Consider the following 19,738-nt stretch of genomic DNA (forward strand, 5'->3'; position numbering starts at 1 on the left):
GTACAGAGGTAGTTTTATGTATCCTGGTCAGATTTAGATATGGAGCCATCACAAATTTCACCCCTGAGGACATGGTCTCTGAAAAAATGCATACAAATGCATACAACTCTGTGTGAGTTTGAGATAGTTGGTCTTTAAACAATGCAATGTTATTACCATGTTTGTACAAAAATGGTTGTTTTAAAATGGTTGTTTTTGATTGAATCACAACAATAAGGTTGCTTTGATACTAAACACAATAGAGAGGGTTGCAAATGATTTCCATAATAGATGTACATTAGTCCTCCTTTCCCATCGATTACCATCTCACCCAGAGTTGGTCCCTTTTATTGAAGAAAGGATCTCCTTCAGGGTCATAAACTAAATGTGAGGACATACAGTTCTATTATGTCTGTTGTGGTATTTAACAGGACATTGTGTCGGTTGTGGTATTTAACAGGACATTATGTCTGTTGTGGTATTTAACAGGACATTGTGTCTGTTGTGGTATTTAACAGGACATTGTGTCTGTTGTGGTATTTAACAGGACATTATGTCTGTTGTGGTATTTAACAGGACATTATGTCTGTTGTGGTATTTAACAGGACATTATGTCTGTTGTGGTATTTAACAGGACATTGTGTCTGTTGTGGTATTTAACAGGACATTGTGGCTGTTGTGGTATTTAACAGGACATTTAGTCTGTTGTGGTATTTAACAGGACATTGTGGCTATTGAGGTATTTAACAGGACATTGTGTCTGTTGTGGTATTTAACAGGACATTGTGTCTGTTGTGGTATTTAACAGGACATTGTGTCTGTTGTGGTATTTAACAGGACATTGTGTCTGTTGTGGTATTTAACAGGACATTGTGTCTGTTGTGGTATTTAACAGGACATTGTGGCTGTTGTGGTATTTAACAGGACATTGTGTCTGTTGTGGTATTTAACAGGACATTATGTCTGTTGTGGTATTTAACAGGACATTATGTCTGTTGTGGTATTTAACAGGACATTGTGGCTGTTGTGGTATTTAACAGGACATTGTGTCTGTTGTGGTATTTAACAGGACATTGTGTCTGTTGTGGTATTTAACAGGACATTGTGTCTGTTGTGGTATTTAACAGGACATTGAGTCTGTTGTGGTATTTAACAGGACATTGAGTCTGTTGTGGTATTTAACAGGGCATTGTGTCTGTTGTGGTATTCAACAGGACATTGTGTCCATGATTTATACAATTCTAGTTTTAACCACGTTTTGAAGCTATATAGTGTTTGTCTGCCAATAACAGCTGATTTTAAGGCTCCATTTCCCTCCCAGGTTGGATTGATCCATGTTTAACCACGTTTTGAAGCTATATAGTGTTTGTTTACATTTACTTTGTTTCCACACATTGGAGTAAGACAAGCTGATATGTTGAGTTCTGATGGGTACAACAGTTGGACTAAGCTCATGAGGCATTTAGAAGTTATAACCTATTATTCAAGAATCAATAGTCAAAAGTCCAAAAATGGATCTAGCGACTGCAGATTGGAGCTTGCTCATTAGTTGACACTGACCTGACATATTGCTTAAGAGAGGCTTAAAACGTTGTTACCAGGAGACAATATTATTGATACATAAAGTTGGGAATTCGTAGGGAAGTAAAAGATACTAAAATTAAATCTGACTTTATTTGGAGACTGGAACACACACGGTACAATGACATGCTGACTGAGTCCAGACTACTGAACTACCTATATGACCCAGACTACTGAACTAACTATATGAACCAGACTACTGAACTAACTATATGAACCAGACTACTGAACTAACTATATGAACCAGACTACTGAACTAACTATATGAACCAGACTACTGAACTAACTATATGAACCAGACTACTGAACTAACTATATGAACCAAACTACTGAACTAACAATATGAACCAGACTACTGAACTAACTATATGAACCAAACTACTGAACTAACTATATGAACCAGACTACTGAACTAACTATATGAACCAGACTACTGAACGAACTATATGAACCAGACTACTGAACTAACTATATGAACCAGACTACTGAACTAACTATATGAACCAGACTACTGAACTAACTATATGAACCAAACTACTGAACTAACTATATGAACCAGACTACTGAACTAACTATATGAACCAGACTACTGAACTAACTATATGAACCAGACTACTCAACTAACTATATGAACCAGACTACTGAACTAACTATATGAACCAGACTACTGAACTAACTATATGAACCAGACTACTCAACTAACTATATGAACCAGACTACTGAACTAACTATATGAACCAGACTACTGAACTAACTATATGAACCAGACTACTGAACTAACTATATGAACCAGACTACTGAACTAACTATATGAACCAGACTACTGAACTAACTATATGAACCAGACTACTGAACTAACTATATGAACCAGACTACTGAACTAACTATATGAACCAGACTACTGAACTAACTATATGAACCAGACTACTGAACTAACTATATGAACCAGACTACTGAACTAACTATATGAACCAGACTACTCAACTAACTATATGAACCAGACTACTGAACTACCTATATGAACCAGACTACTGAACTAACTATATGAACCAGACTACTCAACTAACTATATGAACCAGACTACTGAACTAACTATATGAACCAGACCACTGAACTAACTATATGAACCAGACTACTGAACTAACTATATGAACCAGACTACTGAACTAACTATATGAACCAGACTACTGAACTAACTATATGAACCAGACTACTCAACTAACTATATGAACCAGACTACTCAACTAACTATATGAACCAGACTACTCAACTAACTATATGAACCAGACTACTGAACTAACTATATGAACCAGACTACTGAACTAACTATATGAACCAGACTACTCAACTAACTATATGAACCAGACTACTGAACTAACTATATGAACCAGACTACTGAACTAACTATATGAACCAGACTACTGAACTAACTATATGAACCAGACTACTGAACTAACTATATGAACCAGACTACTGGACTAACTATATGAACCAGACTACTGAACTAACTATATGAACCAGACTACTGAACTAACTATATGAACCAGACTACTGAACTAACTATATGAACCAGACTACTGAACTAACTATATGAACCAGACTACTCAACTAACTATATGAACCAGACTACTGAACTAACTATATGAACCAGACTACTGAACTAACTATATGAACCAGACTACTGAACTAACTATATGAACCAGACTACTGAACTAACTATATGAACCAGACTACTGAACTAACTATATGAACCAGACTACTGAACTAACTATATGAACCAGACTACTGAACTAACTATATGAACCAGACTACTGAACTAACTATATGAACCAGACTACTCAACTAACTATATGAACCAGACTACTGAACTACCTATATGAACCAGACTACTGAACTAACTATATGAACCAGACTAATCAACTAACTATATGAACCAGACTACTGAACTAACTATATGAACCAGACTAATCAACTAACTATATGAACCAGACTACTGAACTAACTATATGAACCAGACTACTGAACTAACTATATGAACCAGACTACTGAACTAACTATATGAACCAGACTACTGAACTAACTATATGAACCAAACTACTGAACTAACTATATGAACCAGACTACTGAACTAACTATATGAACCAGACTACTGAACTAACTATATGAACCAGACTACTGAACTAACTATATGAACCAGACTACTGAACTAACTATATGAACCAGACTACTCAACTAACTATATGAACCAGACTAATGAAATAACTATATGAACCAGACTACTCAACTAACTATATGAACCAGACTACTGAACTAACTATATGAACCAGACTACTGAACTAACTATATGAACCAGACTACTGAACTAACTATATGAACCAGACTACTGAACTAACTATATGAACCAGACTACTGAACTAACTATATGAACCAGACTACTGAACTAACTATATGAACCAGACTACTGAACTAACTATATGAACCAGACTACTGAACTAACTATATGAACCAGACTACTGAACTAACTATATGAACCAGACTACTGAACTAACTATATGAACCAGACTACTGAACTAACTATATGAACCAGACTACTGAACTAACTATATGAACCAGACTACTCAACTAACTATATGAACCAGACTACTCAACTAACTATATGAACCAGACTACTGAACTAACTATATGAACCAGACTACTGAACTAACTATATGAACCAGACTACTGAACTAACTATATGAACCAGACTACTGAACTAAATATATGAACCAGACTACTGAACTAACTATATGAACCAGACTACTGAACTAACTATATGAACCAGACTACTGAACTAACTATATGAACCAGACTACTGAACTAACTATATGAACCAGACTGCTGAACTAACTATATGAACCAGACTACTGAACTAACTATATGAACCAGACTACTCAACTAACTATATGAACCAGACTACTGAACTAACTATATGAACCAGACTACTGAACTAACTATATGAACCAGACTACTCAACTAACTATATGAACCAGACTACTGAACTAACTATATGAACCAGACTACTGAACTAACTATATGAACCAGACTACTGAACTAACTATATGAACCAGACTACTGAACTAACTATATGAACCAGACTACTGAACTAACTATATGAACCAGACTACTGAACTAACTATATGAACCAGACTACTGAACTAACTATATGAACCAGACTACTGAACTAACTATATGAACCAGACTACTGAACTAACTATATGAACCAGACTACTCAACTAACTATACGAACCAGACTACTGAACTAACTATATGAACCAGACTACTCCTTTGGCCTACTTTTTGAAGGGATTTGTTTGACAATCAGATGAAAACATAATCACATATTATATGTGAAACTGAGCCTGAGCAGACCTCAGAAACATCTGTAACAGGGATAAGATGTGTACATGCATCAACTCAAAAACAGAATACTGAAGTATCCTGAATAATATCGGGATATTGGTGTGCATGTAAAAGTGGTGGCTGTTAAAGCAGGGGTTAACTGCCATATAGTGGAAGATACCAATAAAACACTTGATTATCAGGGTGGGGAGGCGACTGAGCTGAAACTGAAAGTACAGGATCCATTTGGAGATGACAGAGCAGAAAACACTATATGGAGAGAACTGAAAAATAAAGTAAGTATTTCTGAACAATAATCTATTCTAATGGACAGAGTAAGAGAATGAATACCTGGAATGAGATAGTACTAGTTAGTAGAACTGCTACTTGAGCTGAGTTGCTGACAGACAGCAGTTTTCAAAGTGGAAACTAATCAGTAGGTCTATGTGTTATCAGGCAGACTATTATCATTGTCATTATTGAGACACCTATTTTACAACCCTTATTCAATGAAACATATTAACGCTGTAGAACTGATGCACATCAAGAAATAAGGCGACAAATCACAGGAAAACTACGTTAGGCGTTCTAGAGCACGTTAGATATATTCTGTCGGAGGTGGTTTAAACTGCATTCTAATGTCGACTTTGCTTATGGAAAACCATATCATGGGAAGGTTTTTACACATGCTCTGTTCTTGGGTTTCATTCTTGGGATTTGTTATCTGCAAAACGTCTGGTGAAGATGGTGCAGGAGCTTTTAAATGATATGGTTTGATGTTTATCTCAGGGTTTCTCAATCCTTTTGTTCTTGCCCAGGACTTACACACCTGATTCAACTAATCATCAAATATTTTAAGACAGTTTATTTGAGGACTGTTTACAATTATTATAGGCCTACAGTAAATCGTTTTTTGGAGAGAAAAAAACACAACTAAACCTGGTTTCGAGTAAATTATAAGTTTAGCTAAAATAATGTAAGAGATGTCTTGATGAAGCACTATAAAAAAAAATTAAGCAAGATTTGGCACAATGTCAGGAGTTACTGCAATCACATGCAACTGACTGTTAGCGCCACCCTTTGGTTACTATTGGTATATAAATGGGTGAGGCCATGACTGCAGTTGAAACTGAAAATAACTAAGTATCTGTACAGGGGCCATTATGAGATGACAGAGCAGCTCATAGTTTAATCTCTAAACTGCAACGCAGTTTGAAAGTAAAGTGAGTATTTCAGGTTAATAATCTAGAATAAAGGGAACATTTGGAATTCACCAAACTAGTGTTGGAGTGCTGCTGGGCCATTCCTACCATGCAGAGCCTTTTCTGGCCGCAGGAAATATCAGTTCTTCTTTAGTGTAAAATGTTGATTCCAAAAGGCTTTAAATATAAAGTCAGGTGTCCTTTACCTTAAACTGGAGGCAAAAGAAACGCACACCTGTTTAGGAGAGGTGCTGGGTAGCAGAGTAGAACACCTGTTTAGGAGAGGTGCTGGCTAACAGAGTAGAACACCTGTTTAGGAGAGGTGCTGGCTAACAGAGTAGAACACCTGTTTAGGAGAGGTGCTGGCTACCAGAGTAGAACACCTGTTTAGGAGAGGTGCTGGCTACCAGAGTAGAACACCTGGTTAGGAGAGGTGCTGGGTAGCAGAGTAGAACACCTGTTTAGGAGAGGTGCTGGCTAACAGAGTAGAACACCTGTTTAGGAGAGGTCCTGGGTAACAGAGGAGAACACCTGTTTAGGAGAGGTGCTGGCTAACAGAGTAGAACACCTGTTTAGGAGAGGTGCTGGGTAACAGAGGAGAACACCTGTTTAGGAGAGGTACTGGGTAGCAGAGGAGAACACCTGTTTAGGAGAGGTGCTGGCTAACAGAGGAGAACACCTGTTTAGGAGAGGTGCTGGGAAGCAGAGTAGAACACCTGTTTAGGAGTGGTGCTGGGTAACAGAGGAGAACACCTGTTTAGGAGAGGTGCTGGGTAACAAAGGAGAACACCTGTTTAGGAGAGGTCCTGGGTAGCAGAGGAGGACACCTGTTTAGGAGAGGTGTTGGGTAGCAGAGGAGAACACTTGTAAAAAAAAGGAGAGTCTCACACTCTATGAGCTCAGATGAAATAATGTAATAACCTGATGACCAACGTTTCAATAGACAGCGGTCTTCATCATTTACCTTAAAAATACCAAAATATGGATCCTGAAAGGGAATTTGATGCATTTTCATATGGGTTAAATGGAATAGTAACTGAATTCTGGACACTGACTGTAGGCCTGTAACCTAATATAATATGAACTCCTGCAGAATTATGGATTTCTGGCATTTAACCCTCCCGTTGTCCTAGGGTCAAAATGACCCGCCACTGGGTTGAACCAACTTTATTTAATTTTTATATTTTGGGGATTATTTGTGAGAAGGAGACAGTGAGACTTTAAAGAAAGTATCACTGCCTCCTTCTCACAAATGATCCCAAAAATAAAAAAATTAAATAAAGTTGGTTCAACACAGTGGTGGGACATTTTGACCCTAGGACAACGGGAGGGTTAAATGATACAACAAATGTTCATTTTGTCTCGGGAACAGGGGTGGATAAATGTTATTCATTTCAGTATCTCTTGAGATAATGTGAATGAGATTGTAAGGTGTTATCTTTGACACTATTATGCAAACAGTATTTTCAACCTTATCAACATTATTAAACCGTTCAAACCGATGACATTTGGACATTTTGCATAGTACCAATCTTTCCACTGTTTTGGAGTTATTGCGTTTTCTCATGGTCCCTAAACGAAACGCTGAACTTTAGCAGTTTTAACAAGATTACTAATGCATTCATTCTGTCAATGTACGACATTATTCTGCTGAACACTACTTTATTTAGTCTTCTGGGGCAACACGTTATAACAGAAGAGAATCTGCATGTATCAAACTATTGTTGACAAACAAATGGCCGACCAAATGTGGCTAATTATAAGCAGAAACGTGTCTAAATTAGGGGTGAAAGTAGCCAGTAGGTTATACGGTCCTGTACAGAGAATCAGCTAAATACATTATTACCGTGGATCAAACAGAACAGGTGGCCTACTTTTTGAAGGGATTTGTTTGACAATCAGATGAAAACATAATCACATATGATATGTGAAACTGAGCCTGAGCAGACCTCAGAAACATTTGTAACAGGGATAAGATGTGAACTTGCATCAACTCAAAAACAGAATACTGAAGTATCCTGAATAATAACGGGATATTGGTGTGCATGTAAACGTGGTGGCTGGTACAGCAGGGGTTTACTGCCCTCTAGTGGAAGATACCAATAAAACACTTTATTATCAGGGTGGGGAGGCGGCTGAGATGAAACTGAAAGTAAATGTTTCTTCTGTACAGGATCCATTTGGAGATGACAGAGCAGAAAACACTATATGGAGAGAACTGAAAAATAAAGTAAGTATTTCTGAACAATAATCTATTCTAAAGGACAGAGTAAGAATGAATACCTGGAATGAGATAGTACTAGTTAGTAGAACTGCTACTTGAGCTTAGTTGCTGACAGACAGCAGTTTTCAAAGTGGAAACTAATCAGTAGGTCTATGTGTTATAAGGTAGGATATTATCATTGTCATTAAGGAGACACCTATTTTACAACCCTTATTCCATGAAACATATTAACGCTGTAGAACTGATGCACATCAAGAAATAAGGTGACAAATCACAGGAAAACTACTTTAGGCGCTCTAGAGCACGTTAGATACATTCTGTCGGAGGTGGTTTAAACTGCATTCTAATGTCGACTTTGCTTATGGAAAACCATATCATGCCAAGGTTTTTACACATGCTCTGTTCTTGGGTCTCTCGAGTGTACATTTTGAAAATGGAAGTTATGGAACTCCATCATGTGCTTCTGTTATGAGAAAAACTCCACAATGAAACTGACATGAAATGTGGAGAATGATAGATCTGTTGGCCATCAAGTAGCCTATTCATTGTTATGCCTGTCTAGGCAACTGTAGCCTGCCATTTTATACTATAAATATGTTGAAATGACTGGAGTCGTTGCAAATCATTTTGTGCCACTTGTGTAGCCAACCTGGAGCTGGCAAACAGATGTAATAAATAGCCTTTAACTTCAGTTTATTGTTGTTGTAGCCTTGTGTTATTATGTAATTATTAATGGCCGTGTTTAGTTAATTCAATTGGAAGTTATCAAGTGTCACCATGGTCACAGTTCTATCGCAATTGCTGATCAGATGTTAGAATGCATTAGATTGAAGGTAACAGTCAGTCAGATTAGGCAACAGGTAAAAAAAAAATACCTGGCTGTTGTTGACAAGCATGGACCTATTCAGTTCATATCCATGTTATTAATATTTAATACAGATTGAAATTACGACCCCATCCTCAGTAGCCTATTCCAGCAGGCTACTGGGCAACAGAAGCACTTCCTACCTCAAAATCGCCTTGCTGTTCATGTTAAATTAATTAATCTGTCAATTTGAACTAAGCAAGCTGCTAAATCATTCAGCTTACATCTTGCCTACATATTGCCCAGGCTACTGGAGGCTATCTGAAATAACATGTAGGCCTATCAGGGTCTATGTTTTGGCCTAGTTTTCAGGCCTTGTGGGCGGTTTTGCGTAGTCATTGGGCTAGAAAAGGTCATTGCATTAAATCACCTGACTGTTTGGATGTGTCTGTTAGTAAACTGTTTTATTTCTAAGAGATCATGAATAAAAGAGAACAATTGACATTCAAGAATTAGTTGTCACTGTGTTAACCACAACCAACATGCTGCATCTCTGTTTAGGGGTCACTGCTCTAAAATGAGTCTCTCTGGGGAGAGAGAGGAGGGGGGCCCTGCCTCTAAAATGAGTCTCTCTGGGGAGAGAGAGGAGGGGGGCCCTGCCTCTAAAATGATTCTCTCTGGGGAGAGAGAGGAGGGGGTCCCTGCCTCTAAAATGAGTCTCTCTGGGGAGAGAGAGGAGGGGGGCCCTGCCTCTAAAAGGAGTCTCTTTGGGGGACATGACACCAAAACTAAGAGGTGAGCTGACAATATTGTTTAAGAATTTATATTCCAAAACGCTATATAGGAGAAAGAAAATCACATTTGTGTTTTTTCATCAGAAATTATTACTAATGGATACCTTCAATATATCTATTGTAGATTTGAGATGTGATTTAAAACCATTGTTTAGCTGGAATGTAATGTTCGTATCCTGTAAATTTGACTGTGATACGTGGTCGTCTCAACTATCTACCTTAAGATGAATGCATTTACAGATGCCATATCTTAATTTGACCCAGTTTCTCACAGCAGGAACATAATCCTGCAGCAATAGCAAATGTGTATTTTTAGGTGGATTATAATTAAGGGATATTTTCTGTAGGGGTTCATACATTTTTCATCAGGGACAATCAAGTCTGACATTTTAAAGTGGAATTTACCCACTTTAGACGCCTTTATAAAGCATTGTAGTGGTTTAATAATTTCTTTAAACAATAAAAGCTAATTGACCAACATTTCTGAAAATGGATATATAGCGTTTTGGAATGAAACTCTTGTTTCGCCATCTGAGCTCAGAGTAGATGAGAGACGTAATGTTTGTCTCTGTTGTGTTGAAGCCCAATCAAGCAGGAGAGACCAGCCTCCCCTGTACCCAGCTGTGTGTCCATGAAGAGTGACAAGTCTATGGGTCGTTTTATAGAGTTTAGAGAGGGAGACTTTTCTACTGAACAAAGGTAAGAAGAACTCATGGGTCATGGTCAGTGAGTTAAACAACACTGTCTCTAGTCATTTCTCCTCTCCCATTTTCCCATTTATTTTTGTTGTTTTCATAATCCATAGGCTAATCCTTTTTTCAATTTTCATAGTCCTGAAACATTATCAAACAAACACAACATTCCCTGTGTGTGTGTGTGTGTGTGTGTGTGTGTGTTTGTGTGTGTACTCCCTGGATGAGGAGATGTAATCTCTATCCTGATTGCCGAGTCACTTTTACACCTACCTACATGTACATATTACCTCAACTACCTGGTACCCCTGCACATTGACTCAGTACTGGTACTCCTTGTATATAGTCTAGTTATTACCTCAACTACCTGGTACCCCTGCACATTGACTCAGTACTGGTACTCCTTGTATATAGTCTAGTTATTACCTCAACTACCTGGTACCCCTGCACATTGACTCAGTACTGGTACTCCTTGTATATAGTCTAGTTATTACCGCAACTACCTGGTACCCCTACACATTGACTCAGTACTGGTACTCCTTATAGCCTCATTATTATTATTTCATTGTGTTACTATTTACTTTTTCTTTGTTTTAACTGCATTGTTGGGAAAGGGCTCGTTAGTAAGCATTTCACGGTAAAGTGTACACCTGTTGTATTCAGCGCATGTGAGAAATACAATTTGATTTGAAGGTCATTGGCTCTAACGGTCGTTTCGTGCCGAACAGCGCATGTTCGGATGTTGAAGCACTGTGGCTAGGAAAAACTCCCTAGAAAGGCAGGAACCTAGGAAGAAACCTAGAGAGGAACCAGGCTCTGAGGGGTGGCCAGTCCTCTTCTGGCTGTGCCAGGTGGAGATAATAACAGTACATGGCCATTAAGGCCAGATCATTCTTCAAAATATTCAAATGTTCATAGACGACCAGCAGGGTCAAATAATAATCACAGTGGTTATAGAGGGTGCAACAGGTCAGCACCTCAGGAGTAAATGTCAGTTGGCTTTTCATAGTCGAGCATTCAGAGGTTGAGACAGCAGGAAGATTGAGAGAGAGAGAGAGAGAGAGAGAGAGAGAGAGAGAGAGAGAGAGAGAGAGAGAGAGCGAGAGAGACGGAGTGGGAGAGAGAGCAAGAGAGAGAGAGAGAGAGAGAGAGACGGAGAGGGAGAGAGAGCGAGGGTAACAGTCAGCCAGATTAGGCTACAGGTAAAAAATAACCTGGCTGTTGTTGACAAGCATGGGCCTATTCAGTTCATATCCATATTATTAATATTCATTTCAGAGATTGAAATTACGACCCCATTCTCAGTAGCCTATTCCAGCAGGCTACTGGGCAACAGAAGCACTTCCTACCTCAACATCGTCTTGCTATTCATGTTAAATAAATGAATCTGTCAATTTGAACTAAGCAAGCTGCTAAATCATTCAGCTTACATCTTGCCTACATGTTGCCCAGGCTACTGGAGGCTGTCTGAAATAACATGTAGGCCTATCAGGGGCTATGTTTTGGCCTAGTTTTCAGGCCTTGTGGGTGGGTTTTGAGTAGTCATTGGGCTAGAAAAAGTCATTGCATTAAATCACCTGACTGTTTGGATGTGTCTGTTACTTAATGTTTTATTGCTGAGAGATAATGAATAAAAGAGAACACTGTGTTAACCGCAACCAACATGCTGGATCTCTGTTTAGGGGTCAGTGCTCTAAAAGGAGTCTCTCTGGGGAGAGAGAGGAGGGGGGCCCTGCCTATAAAATGAGTCTCTTTGGGGGACATGACACCAAAGCTAAGAGGTGAGCTGAAAATATTGTTTAAGAATTTATATTCCAAAGTGCTATATAGGAGAAAGAAAATCACATTTGTGATTTTTCATCAGAAATTATTACTAATAGGTACCTTCAATGTAACTATTGTAGATTTGAGATGTGATTTAAAACCATTGTTTTGCTGGAATGTAATGTTCGTATCCTGTATATTTGACTGTGATACGTGGTCGTCTCACCTAGCTACCTTAAGATTAATGCATTTACAGATGCCATATCTTCATTTGACCTAGTTTCTCACAGCAGGAAAATAATCCTGCAGCAATAGCAAATGTGCATTTTTATGTGGATTATAATTAAGGGATATTTTCTGTAGGGGTTCATACATTTTTCATCAGGGAAAATCAAGTCTGACATTTTAAAGTGGAAATTACACACTTTAGACACCTTTATAAAGCCTTGTAGTGGTTTAATAATTTATTTAAACAATAAAAGCTAATTGACCAACATTTCTGAAAATGGATATATAGCGTTTTGGAATGAAACTCTTCTTATGTTTCCCCATCTGAGCTCAGAGTAGATGAGAGACGTAATGTTTGTCTCTGTTGTGTTGAAGCCCAATGAAGCAGGAGAGACCAGCCTCCCCTGTACCCAGCTGTGTGTCTATGAAGAGTGACAGGTCTATGGATCGTCCTATAGGGTTTAGAGAGGGAGACTTTTCTACTGAACAAAGGTAAGAAGAACTCATGGGTCATGGTCAGTGAGTTAAACAACACTGTCTCTAGTCATTTCTCCTCTCCCATTTTACCATTTATTTTAGTTGTTTTCATAATCCATAGGCTAATCCTTTTTTCCATTTTCATAGTCCTGAAATAATATTAAACTAACACAACATTCCCTCCCTGTGTGTGTGTGTGTGTGTGTGTGTGTGTGTGTGTGTGTGTGTTTGTGTGTGTGTGTGTGTGTGTGTGTGTGTGTGTACTCCCTGGATGAGGAGATGTAATCTCATGTTTTGTCTACAGAAACCAACAGGAGAGATCAGAGTCAGAGATTCTCAGTGGTCAGTCTTCCCAGAGTCATCAAACAGACCTGGCCTCCATATTCAGTGTATGTGGTCCTGTTATGTACATTTATTTTTGTTTACCTCAAGTAAAGTTGATCTGTCATCATTCATTAATGTGTTAATGAGAAAGCATTTAGTCTCTTGCTTAACTTATTTACTTGATTTATTTCAGTTGCTTGAAGAGAATATTATGACATTTGTGAAGAACGAGCTGAAGATGTTCAAGAGGATTCTTAGTCCAGAACTCCCAGAAGGCTTTGAGAGTCAGAAGCAGGATAAGGAAGTGGTGGATGCTGAAGATGAGAAGCAGGAGAGCAGTGCCAGAGAGGGGGCTCTGAAGATCATGTCGTATCTGATGAGTGGTGGCCATTATTGGTGTCAACAAAGAGTCCGTTATGCTGCATCGTGTGAGAGGCTTTTATTAAAATCACGAGGTTTACAGCATAAATACAGACCCGCGGTGTCCGGAGAACGGCTCCCCGATTGCCATGGCCGTTCTGACGTCTTCCTCGCCTAACCCCCCTATTTATAAACAACGAAGCTGACCTCTTCTGACCAATCCCCAGTCTCCAAGACACTTCCGGTCTGCTGGATGTGGCGTTACACCCAAAACATTCCCTCTGGATACTAACACAACCAACATTCCATTTCTTCATGAAAAACATTTAACAAAGGCATAATCTTCAGATACGATATTCCCCCCTTCGAGACGAAATAAACGTCTCGAAAACAAACAGAATAGGATAATGACTATTAACCATTTATCTTATTGAGTATCTTTAACATTAAACCAAACACATTCTCCTCTAGAGTGTAAATACCTTTCTATGAAATACCTGTTTATGAAGTGTGAATACATTACTATGACATCTGAAGTGTTAATACATTACTATCTTTATGAAGTGTGAATACATTACTATGAAATAACTGTTTATGAAGTGTGAATACATTACTATGACATATGAAGAAATCTCTATGGAGTGTAAGAGCGAAAAACTGTCTGGCAGCCATCCATCCATATCAATCAAGACAGTAAAATTCTCTCACGGTCCCTCTGCCCCAGGCAACCACCGTCGGTACTCCAGATAACCTCATAACTCATGTAAATGCATTTGAAACTATGATGCAATTAAATACACATGTAAGCCCCTGCAAACAAAATCCTATCCATAAACATCCATTGTACGGCTGGTCAACCCATAGGACCGTACAATGAAACTCTCCCTTCCTAGCCTCTCTGTCCCTAAACATTCACGAAATAAATAAAAACATCTAAGATCCTCCCATGTATTCAATTACATCAAACATCATTCCACAAAAATTAATCCCTGAGGCTATTACACATTTATGTATTACACATGTCTATATTTCATTGCCGACACTGGAATGTAGTCCACTACACTTCATCTCCCCGTAGTCTTCTCTTCCAATGGACTGTTGATGATGGAATCAGCCACACCCTCCTTGTTTCATCTCCTCCAGTCATATTGTCCCTTCATATTGTCTTTGTTTGAGTATTTCAATCTCCACATGTTCCCCCAAATGCGTCTGGAATGAAAAGAAAAGAAACAACCAAACAGTATCTTTTGCAAAACAAACACTTTCAAATTAAACCTCAATTTCACCTAAGAATTTAAAAAAATGATATATAAATGATGTATGAATCACATAAACCTATTCCCCCCTTTGATTCATAAATCATATCAAAATCACCCCAATATTGGAAAAAAATCGAAAAATAATCAACTCATAAAAAAAATGATATTTATCCATCAGTAGTCCATCCATCTTCCTCCAGATCAGGAACAGTCAACACCGGCATCTGAGTGTTGTCTCCAGGCATCATTCTCCAACCTGATCTGATCCTCTCGTCTGCCTCGTCACACCTTGTCACGTGACGCACACGTCAGCCCCTTCTCTCTCTCTCCTCTCGTTCCATGTTCCTCTCATATTTCAAAAAAACATAGAAACACACAAGATTTCAGCAGTTAATGCAATCACTGAGTATTTCCAACCATTCAATATTCGTTCGTTCTACATTATTCACTCTAAGACTAAACTCAGAATTAAATAGATCGCTCAAAAACATTTTTTTTATTTTAATCCGTTATTTAATTATTTAATTCAATTTATTATAATCCGCTACCATATATCTAATTTATAAATTCAATAGGCTACAAAACAGGTTTCATCTTTAACCAATCGCAGTTTAAACTAGAATCATCATGTTAAAATTTCTCCTCTGTCTGTCTATTTTCCCTCTGCAGGGTAACGCCAAATGGGACCTATGACCTGTACCCACCATTTTGTTTTGTAGGCTTAGCCCAACCTCATGTCGTAGTTTTAGTGCCGTAAACCAAAACGTGTCCCAATCTCGTGCCATAAACTCCCCCTTTCTGTAGTGTAGTGTTGCAAAATTAAACGCATGCGCCCATCCATTCAAAAATACAACTTCACCGTGGACGGGCGATTTTCTACTCCCTCCTAGTCAAACAGAATAACAGTCCAGCTGTACCTCTCGTTTCCCCCCTCCTAGTCAAACAACATTTAACAGCGCTCACAAAACATATAACGTGACTTAAACACAGAGACAAATTTAAGAGACTTTAATCCATCGCAATGGAATCTCTAAGGATACGTTAGCATGTAGCACACAACACAATTAGCCTTAGCCTTAGCCACGATGTACCATGTAGCATGAAACACACTTTAGCGTTGAGAATTAGCCTTAGCCTCTAGCTAACTGCGGCCTACCCAGCCCTAAGTAACCTGCACCGTGGCCAAATCATTGTCTATCAGTAATATCTCCGCCTAACTTTATGCTGCCGTAAGTTCTGGATAATCATAGAGAGGTTACCCCATGCATTATAGTTCGTCAACCATACGATGAGTATATAACATGCATATAATCCGTCCAGCTTATGGTTCCCAGAACCAACCTGACAAAATCTAATACTTCGCCCCGGATTTGTAGCCCACTCCTGCGAGTCGCCCCCGCTGGGGGTCTTTCCAGATTCACGGTGCCCTAAAGAATGCGCATATCTGCCTTAATCGTACACTTCAATACTTAAATCCTACCGTTTAATGCTCTACATTCCAATTAACTGCCGTTTCCAATGGAATAAATTTTAGCAGACTCTAGTCGACCACAATAACACCACCGAGGCCAGGTCATAATGGAACATCTCTCCAGTGTACACAAGTCATATACAATCTAACAAACTCCGAAGCGGTAAGAACACTCACCCTTTTTCGGCCATGCTTCAGAGAGAGTTAGCCTGGCGGTTGACTGAAACACAGAAGAGACGCAAACCCAGCCCCACGTTGGGCGCCATTATGTCGTATCTGATGAGTGGTGGCCATTATTGGTGTCAACAAAGAGTCCGTTATGCTGCATCGTGTGAGAGGCTTTTATTAAAATCACAAGGTTTACAGCATAAATACAGACCCGCGGTGTCCAGAGAACGGCTCCCCGATTGCCATGGCCGTTCTGACGTCTTCCTCGCCTAACCCCCCTATTTATAAACAACGAAGCTGACCTCTTCTGACCAATCCCCAGTCTCCAAGACACTTCCGGTCTGCTGGATGTGGCGTTACACCCAAAACATTCCCTCTGGATACTAACACAACCAACATTCCATTTCTTCATGAAAAACATTTAACAAAGGCATAATCTTCAGATACGATAATCACTCTGCACGTCCTGAGGAAAATGAACCAGAAGGAGCTTGCTGACACACTGGAGAAAAGTAAGAGCTGTCTGCCTCATGTTGAATGCTGTTTTAGAACATTTAAAAGCTGTAGCTAAAGTACAGCTAAAGTAGCTGTGTAACTCAATGATTAACGCCTTAACACTACACCTAGTGACCTCAACAAGTAGCAGAGAGAGAGAGAGAGAGAGAGAGAGAGAGAGAGAGAGAGAGAGAGAGAGAGAGAGAGAGAGAGAGAGAATTAATATTACCAATAATAATATAATCAGTCACACCAGTCTGTAATGCATTATGAAAACATTTACACATTTATACAGTCCTTTATAACTTGGTAACAGTCCTACAATACTGTAGGCATTAAAACAGACGTAATATTAATATCCTCTGTTATTTCTTCATTCAGATGATCTTGCTGTGATTTGCCAACGTGAACTCAAATCTAATCTAAAGAAGAAGTTTCAATGTGTATTTGAGGGGATTGCTAAACAAGGAAACCCAACACTTCTCAATAAGATCTACACAGAGCTCTACATCACAGAGGGTGGAACAGGAGAGGTCAATAATGAACATGAGCTGAGACAGATTGAGACAACAACCAGGAAACAAGCAAGACCAGTGACTGCAATCAAATGTAACGACATCTTCAAACCCTTAACTGGACAAGACAAACTTATCAGGACTGTGTTGACAAAGGGTGTCGCTGGCATTGGAAAAACAGTCTCTGTGCAGAAGTTCATTCTGGACTGGGCTGAAGGAAAAGCAAATCAGGATGTCCAATTTGTATTTTCATTCCCTTTGCGGGAGCTAAATTTGATGAAAAATGAAAAACACACTTTGATTGAACTTCTCAATCACTTCTCAAGGGAAACCAAACAATCAAGAATCTCCAACTACGACAAGTACAAAGTTCTGTTCATCTTTGATGGTCTGGATGAGTGCCGACTGCCCCTAGACTTCCAGAAGAACAAGATCTGTTGTGACGTCACAGAGTCAACCTCAGTGGATGTTCTGCTGACTAATCTCATCAAAGGAAATCTGCTTCCCTCTGCTCTCCTCTGGATAACTACCCGACCTGCAGCAGCCAATAAGATCCCTTCAGGGTGTGTTGACCAGGTGACAGATGTACGAGGGTTCAATGACCCACAGAAGGAGGAGTACTTCAGGAAGAGATTCAGTGATGAGGACCTGGCCAGCAGAATCATCTCACACATAAAGACATCAAGGAGCCTCCACATCATGTGCTACATTCCAGTCTTCTGTTGGATTTCTGCAATGGTCCTTGAACACATGCTGAAACATGAGAGAGAAGAAATGCCCAATACTCTGACTGAGATGTACTCACACCTTGTGGTGTTTCATACCAAACAGAAGAATGAAAAGTATCTTGGGAAAGAAGAGACAGGTCCACAATGGAATGAAGAGAGCATTATGTCACTGGGAAAACTGGCTTTTCAACAGCTTGTGAATGGCAATCTGATTTTCTATGAAGAAGACCTGAAAGAGGCTGGCATTGATGTCAATGAAGCCTCAGTGTACTCAGGATTGTGCACACAGATATTTAAAGAGGAATGTGGGCTGTGCCAGGACAAGGTGTACTGCTTCGTGCATCTGAGCATTCAAGAGTTTCTGGCTGCTGTATATGTGTTCCTCTCATTCATCAACAATAATGAGAATCTAATGGACAATCTGCAAAGAAAGTCCAGTAAATTTTCCTCGCTGTTCAGAAACATGCTTGAAGTTTCTTTCTACAAGAGTGCTGTGGATAAAGCCTTACAAAGTGAGACAGGAAACCTGGACCTGTTCCTCCGCTTCCTTCTGGGCCTCTCACTGGAGTCCAATCAGAAGCACTTACGAGGTCTCCTGACAAAGACAAGAAGCAGCTCACAGAGCCATGAAGAAATAGTGAAATACATCAAGGAGAAGATCAGGGAGAATCCCTCTCCAGAGAGGTGCATCAATCTGTTCCACTGTCTGAATGAACTGAATGACCATTCTCTAGTGGATGAGATCCAAAGCTACCTGAGCTCAGGAAGTCTCTCAGAAGAAGAACTGTCACCTGCACATTGCTCAGCTCTGGTCTTTGTGTTGCTGACTTCAGAAAAGGAGCTGGATGTGTTTGACCTGAAGAAATACTCCAGATCAGAGGAAGGTCTTCTGAGGCTGCTGCCATTGGTCAAAGCCTCCAGAGCTGCTCTGTGAGTACATCAAATGACATATAAGAACTAATCATCAGGAAGAAATATTAAGTTTAGAGTAAAATATGTATTATAATATGTATATAATATTATATTGAAAAACATATTGAATAAATGCATTGATTTTCACATTAGTAAACCATTATAACCATACAATTCTAGGAGACGGAAGATGAATCTATATGTTGTTTAAGAGAATAAACGAAATGCATCTGCCATTGTCCTTCTACACTACTGGTGTTAAATTAACTGTGTTTGTGAAATCATGATGATCTCTTTGCAGGCTGTCAGGCTGTGGAGTCACAGAGGAAGGATGTGCTTCTCTGGTCTCAGCTCTGAAGTCAAACCCCTCACACCTGAGAAA

General features: G+C 39.2%; 1 protein-coding gene across 1 annotated transcript; it reads left to right on the forward strand.

Moving 5' to 3' along the window:
* Nucleotides 1-17,569: 17,569 nt before the first annotated feature.
* LOC311119657 (NLR family CARD domain-containing protein 3-like) lies at nucleotides 17,570-19,231 on the forward strand (the record flags this gene model as incomplete). Its single annotated transcript, XM_084194328.1, has 1 exon — nucleotides 17,570-19,231. A coding segment is annotated over one exon (1,662 nt), but the record flags the coding sequence as incomplete, so codon positions are not given.
* Between the last annotated feature and the right edge of the window lie 507 nt (nucleotides 19,232-19,738).

This window comes from Coregonus lavaretus, assembly GCF_964263955.1.
Source record: "Coregonus lavaretus genome assembly, contig: HAP1_SCAFFOLD_1090, whole genome shotgun sequence".
NCBI lineage: Eukaryota > Metazoa > Chordata > Actinopteri > Salmoniformes > Salmonidae > Coregonus > Coregonus lavaretus.